Below are 14453 nucleotides of genomic sequence, written 5' to 3'. Positions count from 1 at the left end.
CCTTCTTCGGAGAGCAGGCAACTCTCCGACATCGACGGCCTGTGGTTAGGCTTGGAAGTCAGACATTTTGTGAGCTACTCATGGTTTCAAGGTCCTTCACACTTTTTCCACAGAAGCTTAAGACTGTAGCACAAAAACAGCGGAACAAAACGGTTCAAATGGCTCTGAGCACTATGGGACTTAACATCTATTGTCATCAGTCCCCTAGAACTTAGAACTACATAAACCTAACCAACCTAAGGACAGCACACAACACCCAGTCACCACGAGGCAGAGAAAATCCCTGACTCTGTCGGGAATTGAACCCGGGAACCCGGGTGTGGGAAGCGAGAACGCTACCGCACTACCACGAGCTGCGGACAAACAGCGGAACAGATTCTTCGTATCGAGGTGCTCGTTTCCAAGCGGTGGTCATAACCATTGATCAGTGGATTTCCCCATGCGTGTCAGCATTTTCGCGTTGAACAGTGATTATAATGTTTCGGCTCATCGTTATATAGAAAATATCAAGAGGGTTTGCATCGGTTGTTGAGAGTTCCTAAATACGGCACTAAATGAAGTGGATAATTAGAGGCTAGGAACGAGATAAGGATGAGTATATAGGCTGAGGGCGGGCGGCGAGGTAACAACACGACAGGATGGGAGCCTCTGCACTGTGTCTGCTGCCGCTGGCTGCGCTTCTAGCTCCTGCGCTGGCAGCCGTCTCCTACAGTGGGTGAGTCTCGCAAGTGTTACGCTACCTGCCGCGGCCTCTTCTACACTATCTACTTTCTTATCTCAGTTGGCTTCTCAAGACAAGTGCGTCTACTGCAGTGCCCCTGGCGCTCTATTCCTCTACTGAGTCTCGTCTGTTTTCAGTAGCCAGTTTCGTTTACACGTCTGCACCAAAATGGGCGATATTGCGAGAGCTGTCTGCTGTGCACTTTGGTAACTCAGTGGTGAAGGTGAGGTTACGAGGGACTATCTTATTACGAAAAAATCCAAACATAGAAATAAAATGTAGGAACAAGCAATGAAAACAGAATTTATTAATGGCCAAAGAAGAATTCGTTGTGGAAGTTCTTGTCAAAGATTGTTTGGTGAATTGTTCACTCTCCTGAGAACCGAAAACATAGGTTAAGTGACATCCAAACATTTCGGAACATATACATGTATTTACTCGAGAAAGCCGGCCGGTGTGGCCAAGCGGTTCTAGGCGCTACAGTCTGGAACAGTGCGACCGCTATGGTTGCAGGTTCGAATCCTGCCTCGGACATGTGTGTGTGTGATGTACTTAGGTTTAAGTAGTTATGAGTTCTAGGGAACTGATGACCTCTGCAGTTAAGTCCCATAGTGCTCCGAGCAATTTGAACCCTTCTTTTACTCGAGAGAATATACACTTACAACCACCTTAGAAAACATCTAGAAGGCACTAAATAGCACCTTTTTGTTTTAAGGTTTGCATCATGTTTTCTTGCTAAGTGCCAAATAACATCGAAAATTATGTTTCTAGTCCAATAACTAACTTTTTCGCGGTCAAAATCATTTTCATTAAAACATGTGTATCTGTTTACGTTCTTATTTATGCGTAGTGTAGATTTCTTTCTCTGTAAAATGTAAATAAAATGGCTTCCAGATATGTCGTTTCTCTTGTAGAAAGAATACTCGCAGGAAAAAAAAAGGAACTTGTGTAACTTTTCAATGTGCCACGAAAACTCAGCGAACAACACATTAAAAATTAAGAAGACCAAAAAGCATAAAATCCATTTCCATAAAAGGAGTGAACTCTACCAGAATACGTTATAGCTTCCGATGTTAGCAGGCGCCGCCATAGTCCCTTGTCTCTGCGCATGCCCAGCGAGCAGCATACTCGAAAATTCGGAACTCCACACTCGGCACTATCTATACTTCATTGAAGTCACAGACACATTTTCGTCGTTGCTGGTTGCCGACTTACGCGCAAGCACGAAAGGCGCACGCACTGCGAGTTGAGTTTAGCCACAAAGTCGCTCGCGTAAAACTGGCTTAACACACACTTCGTTGCTGTTCGTACATTCAAAGAATATTCTCAGCCAAGTGGCTGATGTGAGTTCTTGAACCTATTCAAATCGACTAACTTTGATTGCTTTTCGCTACCTGACAAATTTAGCTAACAGACGACACAGTGTTTCCCGGAAACGAACATGTGCATAAATCAGTTATTCAACTGCTCACAACATTTCGGTGGTTGTTAAGTCTGTCATCCTCCTTTGGATTAGTAGTTATAGACACCTTAAACCCAGCGTCTTCTGCTATTTAACGATCAGGGACAAGTCGCCACCGATTGATATCGTTTGATTTCTATCGATTCAGATACTGGTATCAGCCATCACAACGAGATCCTTGTAATGTACGAATAGAAGAGATATACCCATGCTGTTTTAAAATGAGGTTATTGCATGAAAGAGTTTAATGCATTTCATAAACAAGAAATCATGTATTCCTCCAGAAACTTCTTTTTGAATGCTTCCGTGTACTATGCTTAATATAACTGCTACATTAATTGCCACTTTTTCCTTACATTGCACCCTTCAGTTCTAGTTCTTTCGTGTTGGAAAGAGTAAACCATCGGTTCCGAAATACATTGTAACGATGAGATTCTTGCTCTGGTTACAAGCGGGTGATCACTAACGCAACGTGAAACACACGTTTCGTCCCCAATACTCACGAAATACGTTTAACAGAAAATTTTTGGTTATACGCTTCGCGTTCTGTTGCCTGCACACTCGAGGTGATCGGAAACGTATGCACCTAACAGGGCAGCTAAGTGATGCGTTCTACGCACAATGGGACAAAGAAGAAGTAAGTTAATGTAACTAGGATAGACTCTCAAAACACATCCCGAACGATTAAATATTTTTAGCTGTGGTTTTAGATAGCTTACAGTGGACAATATAGCGAATTTATAGCGGCCTAAGTGTGAGCTCAACTTCTATAATGGAACTATATACGTTTTCTGTTGCACTGGTAGGAGCTTTCGAAGAGGAGTTATGGGCCTCGTATGTCTAGATATTGAAACTTCCTGGCAGATTAAAACTGCGTGCCCGACCGAAACTTGAACTCGGGAAGTAAATCTGTGAGGACAGGGCGTGAGTCGTGCTTGGCTAGCTCACTTGGTAGGCACTTGCCCGCGAAAGGCAAAGGTCCCGGGTTCGAGTCTCGCTCCGGCACACAGTTTTAATCTGCCAGGAAGTTTCATATCAGCGCACACTCCGCTGCAGAGTGAAAATCTCATTCTATGTCTAGATCTTGACTGAACAGCAGCAAGTTAATAGTAACGCAGCTCTGTCTCATTGTCAGCGAAAATTGTCTCATAAAAATCTGTGCTACTGTTCTAAATGTGAACAATACGTAATTCAGGTACCGTGTTTCTTACAAAGACTGTCACATAAAATGGTCAAATTGTTGATCTTGATCATTGATACCCTCTGAAAGCGATTCCGGACAGACAATACTCGCGGATCACAGCAGTGTTTCAGCGTATTTAACATCATCGTAAGTCGTCTACGTTTCCTTCTAGATCTGTTAAGTTTTCTCACATATAAAAGTCCAGAAGCGTAGGCCATTTTGCGTTTCCTGAACGATGGACCAAACGATGTCAAAACGTTCTACGCATGGTCTCTAATTATCTGCGCGTAATTCATGGGCCATCATACACACTTGTACCACAAGGATTGCCTTACGCACAGTGGGATGTCTTCCAATAACTTCAACAGTATGTCTGCTAGGACCTGAAGCTAGTTGTTATTTAGAGTCCCATCAATGAAATAAGAAACCATATATTGAAAAACTTGTATTGCACGTTAATGTTATAAGGTCATTGTTTGTCCACTTCTCTAAGCCACTTTCAACTGACCTGTAGATTAATATGATCATAGTTTGTACGCAATGCCTCATGCGCAAAGAAAAATCTAATATAGGAACGCTGCATTATTTTGCATTTGTCGGTGACGGCAGTCGGAGAACTGTAACAATTTTCAAGCTCACTGCCACAGAGCTTTGTATCGAGCGAAATATGGAAAGGATGAAATTCAGTGGAACACTCGCATGCCTGATCCCACTAGCACATTAAGTTTCCTCGAAGTGACATGCCTGTGTGTTATCGTTGCCAAAATATGAGCCGCATTTCTCTCACCTCTTGCTGTTCCTTTTTGTTGGCATACTTTAGTCTTCACACTTTGACTTTCTTGAAACATTTTTATGACGTTTATAAAGTCAGATCTTAATGGTCTGGCATGACCAGTATACTTTTCAGCTTCAACCGCACCGCTATTCTAACAGTTTGGTGACGTTCGGCGCACCGAAAACTTTTCCCTCTCTCTTTATATGAGAAAGTCTCAATAGCAGCACGAGCAAACCGTCTAGCCAAACTGACGGCCTTCAAGCGCACAGTGTCTCTTACAACTGTGGAGAACCACCAAGATGCAACGGTTATCGTACTTGTGCCACGGGATGTATTTTAAAAGTGGAGCAGCAGTATTTCAATCTCGTAACGGGGTACACGTTCAATAGAACATGTGTTATACTACTGTGGTCGAAGCTAGCAAATCGTATGAAACAAGTGAAGGTGATTCAACGTTACTGGGTCGTTGGTTGTATTCCTAAGGCACGACTTAGAACTATCTCCGTCAATATTATTCTCCCCGGTGTGAACCTTCATCTCCGAGCAGCACTTGCAAACTACGTCCTCAATTATTTGCTGAATGTATTGAAATCTCGGTCTCCCTCTACAGTTTTTACCTTCTACAGTTCCCTCCAATACCACGAAGGTTATTCCCTGACTCCTTAACGCATGTCTTGTCAACCTGACACTTCTTCTTGTCAGTGTTTTCCATACGTTCTTTTCCTCGAGGATTCTGCAGACAACTTCCTCATTCCTTATCTCATCAGTCCCCTAATTTTCAACAGTCTTCTGTCGTACCACATTCCGAACCCTTCAGTTCTCTTCTGTCCCTGTTTCCCTATAGTCCATGCCCACGTTTCACTGCCGTACAGCCGGCCGGTGTAGCCGTGTGGTTCTAGGCGCTTCAGTCTGGACCCGCGTGACTGCTACGGTCGCAGGTTCGAATCCTGCCTCGGGCATGGGTGTGTGTGATGTCTTTAGGTTAGTTAGGTTTAAGTAGTTCTATGTTCTAGGGGACTGATGACCACAGATGTTAAGTCCCATAGTGCTCAGAGCCATTTGAACCATTTTGAACTGCCGTACAATGCTGTGCTACAGAAGGCCTATGTTTGATACTAACAGACTTATCTTGGCCAGGACTGCCCTTTGTACCTTTTTTTTCCCTAGTACTAGTCTGCTTTTTATGTCCTCCTTGTTCTGTCAGTCATGAGTTGTTTTGCTGCCTAGGTAGCAGAATCCCTTAACTTCACCTGCTTCGTGACCACCAATTCTGATGTTAAGTTTCTCTGTATTTTTATTTGTGATACTACTCATTACCTCTGTTTTACTTCGATTAACTCTTAGTCCCTATTTTGTGCTCATTAGACTGTTCATTTCATTCAACAGATCCTGTAATTCTACTTCATTGTCACTGAGGATAGCAATATTATCAGCAAATCTTATCACACATGTCCCTTCACCTCCGTTTTTAATCGCATTATTAACCTTTCCTTTTATTTCGAAAATAGCTTCTTAGAGGTATATACTGAAGAGTAGTGCTGAAAGGCTGCATCCGTGTCTTACAATCTTTTTAAGCCGAGCGCGTCGTTCCTGATCATCCAGGTTTATTGTTCTCTCACGGTTCTTGTACATACGGTATATTATCCGTCTTTCCCTATAGCTTACCCTTATTCGAACATCTTGCTCCACTTCACATTGTCGAAAGCTTTCTCCAGGTCGACAAATTCAATGAACGTGTTTTCAGTTTTCTTCATTCTTGCTTCCATTGCCAATCTCAACGTCAGAATTACCTTTCCTAAATCCAGACTGACAGTCATCTTGCAGATCCTCAATATTCTTTTCCATTCTTCTGCATATTATTGTTCTCGGCAGCTTGGATGCATGAGTTACAATGATAATTGTGCGATAATTCTCGCATTTGTCGTCTCTTGCAATCCTCGGAATGGAGAGAATGATGCTTTTCCGAAAGTCTGATGGTTTAGCGCCAGTCTCACACATTCTACACATCAAAATGAATAGTCGTTTTGTTGTCACTTCGCCGTGATTTCAGAAATTCCGATGGAATGTTATCAGTCACTAGTTCCTTATTTAACCTTAAGTCTTCCAAACATCTTTTATATTCTAGTTGTAATAATGGATCGACTGTCTTTACCCTACCGACTGCTGTTTCTTCTCATATCACAAATCCTTCAGTGTAACCTTTCCAGGCATCCGCTCTCTTCTCTGCATTTGACAGTGGAATCCCTCTTGTGGTCTTAATGTGACCACCCTTGCTTTAAATTTCAACAAAGATTATTTTTACTTTTCTATATGCTGAGCCAGTCATTTCGATAATTATTTCCATTTCGAGTTCAAATTTTTCATGTAGCCATTTCGCCTTAGCTTCCCTGCACTTCCTGTTTGATTCATTCCAAAGTGACTTGTATTTCTGTATTCCTGAATTTCCCTGTACATTTTTGCACATTCTTCTTTCATCGATGAAGTGAAGTATTTCTTCTGTTGCCCATGGTTCCTTCTCAGTTACCTTCCTTGTACCTAAGTTCTTCTTTCATATTTCTGTGATTGCTCCTTGAGAGATGTCCATTCGACTTCAACTGGACTACCTAAGGAAATATTCACTATCGCTGTATATACACTTCACGCGTTTCTACTCATTCTTTAGTAGTTCCGTATCCCACTTCTTTGAGCATTGACCCTTTCTGAATAGTCTCTTAAACCTCAGCATACTCTTCATCATTACTAAATTGTGATCTGTGTCTTAATCTGCTCCTGGGAACGCTTTTGAATGCAGTATCTGAGTTCGGAATCTCTGCTTGACCTGAATGTATACCTAATCGAACTGAACTCTTCTCGTATCTCCTAGCTTTTTCCAAGTATACCTCCTCCCATAGACATTCTTGAACAGAGTATTCGCTACTACTATGTGAAATGTATTACTGAACCTAATTAGTCTTTCTCTTCTCTCATTCCTACTATCAACCTATATACTTCCACAACCCAAACCCCCTTGACTATTAGATTTTCATATCCCTTTACGGACTGAACTACCCGTGCAATATTCTAGTTTACTTTCCCCGTCTCTTCATCTTTTGCTTGCGACACTGGCATTTAAACCTGAACTATTGCCGTCAGTGTTGGTTTGCTGTCGATTCGGATAACCCACTCTCTGCCCTACCTTCTTGTTCACAACAAATCCTACTCCTGTTATATCTTCTTTTGCTCCTATTGATATCACTGTATACTCATGTGAGCAGAGGTCCATGTTTTCTTTGCATTTCACTTCAGTGATCCCCACTATGTATAGACTGGGCATTAACATTCCCCTTTTCACGTTTTCTAGAGTCTCTACCACCTTCAACTTCTTCCACGCCGCGACTCGTAGAACATTATCCTTTCGGTGGTAATTCGAACTTTTTCTCATGGTGACCTGCCCTTTGGCTACTCCTCCCAGACATCCGAAAGGGCGACTAGTCCATTATCTTTTGGTACTGGAAATACCATCATGACACTTTTTCAGTTACAGGCCACATGTCCTGTGAATATACATTATGCGACTTTAATGCAGTGTTTCCATTGCCTTCTGCATCCTCATGCCATTGATCGTTGCTGATTTTTCTGCCTTCTAGGGCCAGTTTCTCACCCCAAGGGCAAGAACCTTCCCTGAACCTCTGTCCGCTCCTCCACCCTGTTTGCCATGCCGTTGGCAGAATAATGGCGACTTCTTAAGCCAGAAGTCTCTGGCCGCCATTGCTGACGATTTTTATTCAAAATTTAAGCACTGTTAAGGTGAGAACCCGTGGGCGAAGACGTCAAAGGCGCTACCCCTAGACCACAGGTCTCTCAATGTATACGAAGAGCAAAAGTTGCTATAACCAAGTCATTGTTGTAATTGTCCTCAAAACCTATTAAATGCTGTAGGCCAGCCGTAAGAAGATGTACTCAATAATGCTGTAAATTGCCGTATTCGTCCTGCTAACAGGCTCTCAGGAAATGATAATTATTATCTCTATCGTTTGACTGCAGACCACTAAACCTGCCATCGATGCAGCATTTTAGATAAAAAGATAACACAAGTGAATCATTTAGGAAAAATAGTCAAGATCGCAGAATATTTCACTTATTAAAATGATAGACTTGGGCACATTCAATGGGCCATCTTCAGATTGTTGGCTCCATTTGGCTGGAACTGGTGGCGTGGTGGACAGCTCCTTGTGATCACAAGTAGTGGCCATTGTGACCGTTTGTCCTGACATCATTGCATAGCAGTTTCGACATCGCATGCTCTCCACTTATTCTATTATCTTCTTTCGTTAGAATAATTACTGTTTAAAACATAAGTACATTTTACATAACTGAATAAATAGAACCCTCTGACTATATTATAAACGTCCTGAGAAATTTTTCGATTTTGATAAAAAACAGTTGTCTGCGTAACAAGCTGACCTGAAGTCCAAATAACTGTGAGTCTGTATTACCGAAATGGCGACTACTTTGGAAGCCACCATCTTGGGTCTATCTCGTCATTTTGAAGTGGAAGTCTTGTGATATTTAAAACAGGTCGAAAGTTACATGAGAAACACAAAGGCGCCTTTTTAAAAATTATCTTTATTCATTTTGGTAGTTATGTCGCATTTTTACAGAATTAGGCAAATGCTAGTGTAAAAGTACATGGGTTGTTGTCTTTGCCTATGAGTGGGTGAAGTTCTTTAAGTGGATACATTAATTAAATAACTGAGTGTGGCCCTGCAATGTTTAGTAGCAGTAAACTATCACTCATCAAATCAGTAATTAAGGAATGAATCTGTCTAATAAATCAAACAAAGACCAATTACATCACTTTATTATTTGGAAGTAATCAGAGCTCTCAAGAAACAAATTTAACAATAACTGAAATTAATAAACTAAAATCTTGACAAACCAGCATAAAGGATTTGGATTGGTAATTCGATGTTGATGCATATCTGAACAAATCATTTAAATTTGCAGAGACTGCACTGTGACTGGCGTGGGTTAGTTCATAGAGATCGAAAATACTACAGAAGGATATGTGTGCGCAGCTGTTACCAGAGTTGAAAACATGTTCAACTTCTAACTGCAAATAAGTGTTCGAAATAAGGATTGGAATTATTGAACACAGTTATGTAAACCTAGAGTTTCCCTAAAGTTCACTTCGCTCTTGCGACTGTATCTCACTATACACAGTGTCTGCAGGTGGCAGATGTGGTGGGTGATACATCAGTCGTTGTTCTAAGGTTTTAATGACGTCAGTCCCATTTGGGAACTGAAATGTATCAATGGTATAACAGGTGAACATTTCTGCCGGACCAGAGTAGTGTGTGATTAACTGTTGCCCACTCACTGGTGTTATGCAATGAGCTGTATAAATGAGCAAGTGCTGTGTCATACCTGAAGCATTACACCATGGCATCTCAAGGTGTAACATCAGTGATGATTTTAGACGTTCTGTGATTAAGAGAATGGACAGCTCATATTTACAGATGTTTCATTCGTAGTGTGCACAGAAGATGCTGGTATAACAGAGACATTCCCAGCAGGCACTCCATCACCGAGGTCTTTCAAGGATGTGAAGTTCTAATGTTCAAATGTGTATGAATTCCTAAGGGACCAAACTGTTGGGACATCGGTCCCCAGACTTACACACTATTTAAATTAGCTAAAACTAACTTAAGCTAATGACAACACACACACCCATGTCCGAAGGAGGACTCGAATCTCCGGCGGGAGAGGCCGTGCAATCTGTTATATGGCTCCTCAAACCGCGGGGCCACTCCGCGCGACGGGGATGTGAAGTGTTTTAAGACATGGAGGAGTGCAAAGTGGTTAAAACATTTCTACCATGCAACTCACTGGGATGATCATGATATTACCCTACATATATGTGGCGGCATTGCTTCGATTATTTGACCAGACGAAAACCCTCAGCTACGTCAAAAGCGAGGAGGTCATCTGGATGCGTTGAATCTTCAAGTTTGATGCTATTCAAAACGCGGAATTCTACGTGTACCTTGCTCTAAATCGACTCAAGAAGAAGACTTCTGTTCTTTGGGGCCTGCAGTGCAAAGTGTGTCCTCTAAAGACATAATTATTATTATACAACTTTCGTTTGGTGTTTTTACCTTACATGTATTATCGTTGCTGTTATGTAATGTATTTCTGTAGAATTATTAGTTTCGGCTTAGATGTATGTTGGAGATGTATATCTCACTTAAGTCGCTTTTTATGTATGCTACTTTTCTCTTGACAGTTTGGATGACAGTGGATCACCGATATTACATGTTTTCATAGTTACCATTACAAGTTAAGTGGTGTGTGGATATGGTTTGTTTTTTTGTAATTTTTGTATGTTTTGTTCTAATTATGTCTTTGCCTGAAATTTCTTTTAGTTTTAGTTAAAACTTTTGTATTATATTTTTATTTTTTCTGTAATAATTTTGTTTACTGCCTACGATTTGTAATGTTTTCTTACTGTTATGTCTTTGTAGTATACTATTCGTGTTGTTATCGCTTTTAGTATGGATGTTTATTATTTAGTGTCTCTGATTCATTACGTTACCCATTTTATTGCTTTATAATCTGACTAAAGTTTTCTGTGACCGTTATGTTCTTTAGGTCAGTTTTTTTCATTCAGTAAATATATGAGGTTACTGTATGTGTTTGAACATGTCTCCATTTCTTCAAGGACGTTCATGATTACTCCCTTTTCCTTAATATGGAGAATTTCTAATGTTTCGTTTATCGGTTTTACCTTGTGTTTTTCTCTTTGTAAATACTGAAAAAATGTGGGCGGGTTGTTTTCACTTTCTTTGGCGTTTACAAAATTCCTTTCATTAGGCTGATAACCTTCTTTTTCCATGGAAAAATACCATAAGGTTTATCAGCTGTATATAACAATGTGTCGAATTCATTCACGTGGTAATTAATTACTTCATATGGATTGCTGTTCTTCGCCCAATAGATGAAACTATCTGTATCCATATAAAGTAATTTCGCAAATTCATAATGAAAACGGTACCGTGGAGTTTGGATAGGTCCAGTATGCAGATTACCACACAGATAAGTTTTTTGAACTCTACAGCAACCTTCGCCATCTCCACAGAAACAAAGCTCTGGCTGAATATGATGACTCATTTTAAATTTGGTATGGCGATGTATTCCCTTACACCATCAAGCCCTTCCCATGCGGTCCTAATAAGAATATCTCAGTGATGTCTTAAATTCTCCACAGTTTTGGCAAAAAGTGCATTGTTCATTAATTTAAAAATATCTTTTTCGAAATCATACGTCACGGAAGCCCTAAGTGTGGTATTTAGATCAATATACTCCTTCAACCAGGGTTCCTGGTTGAAGGCGAAAACATATCTAATTCCAGCCAGAACCACCCGTAACCGAAGACACAGCTGAAGGTTACAGTAATGAATAACATACCTCTGCATGTTCCCCAGCGTTTTCATCAGCTTAGAGACGGAACCTGTGCTTCGCATAACTAGTCACTCTGAACACAGGGGCAAATCAACATGTGCATCGTGCATAGTAACAGGATATGCGAGGTCTGGGTCCGTAACGTACCCTATATCAGAATCATCTGACGTACCACCATTTTTAAATACCTCACCTAATCCACTGAGATCTTCTTCAGGCACCCACTGAAACCTACCAATTGTCAGCGATTATTGCATTGCGCGCCCGTAGAAGTTATTCGCATCCAAATACTGTTCTCAATGGATGCACTGAACATCTCACCCATTTGGTTTTTTTTTTCTTTTTTTCGTGCCTATGGACACATTGGCAAAGGGCCCCATGGATCTGTCACTCAAAGAAAAGAAACATGTCCACATCGATCAATAGGCTGATGGTTTTCTTCGTTTCCTTGAGCATTGCATCTCAAGACAACTTCATTTCTGTGTGACAAAAGGCAAATTAGATTCTGAATGTGGTCATGCATACAGTCCGTAATTTTACAAAAACATTCACAAGCAAATGTACATCTGTGTCCATGCGCTGCTTTGCGTATTCACGCAAAGTTGATATATTAAATTCCTTCCAGACATTTACAGCATGCTCATACTCTGCATCCGTTATGGCATTACCAGTGAGATTACTAGACAATACAATTATACCAGATAGTCTTGTTTCATAGAATTTTGCCATACTATCCAGATACTCATAAGGGAAAATCCCCTTCCTAGTCGCAAGCTGAAACTTTGTATCATAGGGAAATGCACATTGGATCTTGTGCATGTAACCTCGACACATTGTTTCGACATGTTTTCGGAGTGTTGCCTGGATAAAACGTAGCGACTCGAGGAAGTGCAGCATAATTCTAGGCGTCATTTGTTTGGAGAATAATACATATTTCTTGATGCACTCAGGTGTGACACTAACCTAATCACTTTTCATACCGAAATCAGTAAAGTGCTCAACAATAAATCGAGAGTCATACCCACTCAAATTATAGAAAAAAACTGGTACGTGTCGTTGTAATTGATACTTCAGGTACCATGCATTGTGAGCTGCAATGCAGCTGCCGTTAGGTGGGAGTGGTCCTTATGGAGAGCTTCCTCTTTCCAATGTAATGTCAACCAACAAAAATGAGTGTCAACAGCATTCGTGTAAAAATCATAATTCTCCTTCGACTCTGTCATGGGGACGACGTTGCTGTAAAGCTTATAGACCTTCCATGAAACTTTCTTGAGCTCAGTGAGCAGCGAAATAACAGAACTATCCCTGACATGTGATTCGTGATGACTGAGACAGGAATCAAAGTTATATACCACCTGGTACGCCGTAATACCGTTGAAAGATTGTTGTTTGGTGGTGTAAGGGAGCATCGAGATGGATCTACGTCCAGCAACTCACAGCTTAGATGGTGGTTGAAGGAAAGGGGTTAACGAACGGAATTACATGTCCCGCAGCCCTGTGTGTGACTTCCCAAGAGCGAAATTGTTGCATGTATCCTTCTTTTTAGTCACATTACCCATTACAGACAACACATCAGCTGGACAGTAGCTAGCTGCTGGCATTTAGTCTGGTCTGACGACTTGCCTCTTCAAGAGATTTAAGGCGTGGAAAGTATCGACCACTCAAAGATAAATTTAACCTGCAGTGTGTATGTGTGTTGGTCAGACCGGAGTTGTTAAAGTGACATTTTGGGGTGTTTTTTCCTACCATGACTTGGTCCTATTCACCAACCTTTCCAGGTGACCAAATGTTGTTTTTACTTCTACACCACCGTGACGAGTAAGATGTAAACTGTACGATGTTCCAAGACGACAACAGGAGTGTTAATATAGCAGCACTTATACATTGCCATTTTGACGGACATTCAAGCACCCTCTCGCAAGTCGACGGGCTCGCTACATCATCTGATCTCAGTCCCACAGAAAATGTTGGGGCCTATTTGGAACAGCGAGTGAAACATTTCAACCAATACTACAACAATTTGGCAGCGTCACCGATTCTAGTAATGAATCTGTGGCTTCAAACGGATATTTTATGCCTGAAAAAACTTGTGGAGTCTGTTCCTTGGCCGGCCTGAGTGGCCGAGCGGTTCTAGGCGCTACAGTCTGGAACCGCGCGACCGCTACGGTCGCAGGTTCGAATCCTGCCTCGGGCATGGATGTGTGTGATGTCCTTAGGTTAGTTAGGTTTAGGTAGTTCTATGTTCCAGGGGACTGATGACCTCAGAAGTTAAGTCCCATAGTGCTTAGAGCCATTTGAACCATTTGAACCAAGTCCTCGTGGTGAGTAATATTACGTGTGCTATGTTTACCTTGTGTCTCTTAGCTGTCCAGAAATATTTCTTAAATTCTTCATTGTGCTTAGCGTTTGGACGTTGTTCTAAAGGCTGTGTTCTTCGTGCAGACACAAAGTGTACCGACTGGTGCCCACGGAGGAGCAGCTGCCTGTGCTGGCAGAGTGGCGGCAGCGTCCTGGCTTTGACTTCTGGTCGCAGGCGCACCTCGCCGGCCACCCTGTGGACGTGAGGGTCCCTCCACACTTGCAGCGAGAATTCCGGGAGCATCTCTACCGCCACAGAGTAGAGCACCAGCTGCTGATCAACGACCTCGAGCAGTGAGCTTTTCTTTCTCTCATACTCGCTCTCTTCCGACAGATTCACAGCACTTCCTGTCAAAAATTGTGGAATACCCAGAAGGGGAGGATAAAATGAAAATTCACAGGTTAAGTGACCATGCGAAGTTATTTCAGTGATTGCAAAATAGAATAAAACTTTCAAAGAACTTATCAGTGCAACGTTGTACCCCACTCTGGCCTGGGTGCATGCATTCGGTTT

At 41.6% G+C, this 14453-nt stretch overlaps 1 protein-coding gene across 1 annotated transcript in view; it reads left to right on the top strand.

The window, feature by feature from the left end:
• Positions 1 to 634: 634 nt before the first annotated feature.
• Positions 635 to 14453, top strand: part of LOC126268057 (carboxypeptidase B-like) — an 86536-nt gene continuing 72717 nt past the window's right edge. The window contains exons 1-2 of the mRNA XM_049973491.1: positions 635 to 715; positions 14024 to 14233. Coding sequence (XP_049829448.1) covers positions 639 to 715; positions 14024 to 14233 — 287 coding nt within the window. The 5' untranslated portion in view covers positions 635 to 638. The remainder of the gene's footprint in view (positions 716 to 14023; positions 14234 to 14453) is intronic.

This window comes from Schistocerca gregaria, chromosome 4, assembly GCF_023897955.1.
Source record: "Schistocerca gregaria isolate iqSchGreg1 chromosome 4, iqSchGreg1.2, whole genome shotgun sequence".
NCBI classification, from domain to species: Eukaryota; Metazoa; Arthropoda; class Insecta; order Orthoptera; family Acrididae; genus Schistocerca; species Schistocerca gregaria.
Note: the sequence above shows the minus strand (reverse complement) of the source record. Positions and strands in the feature narration are given on the sequence as shown.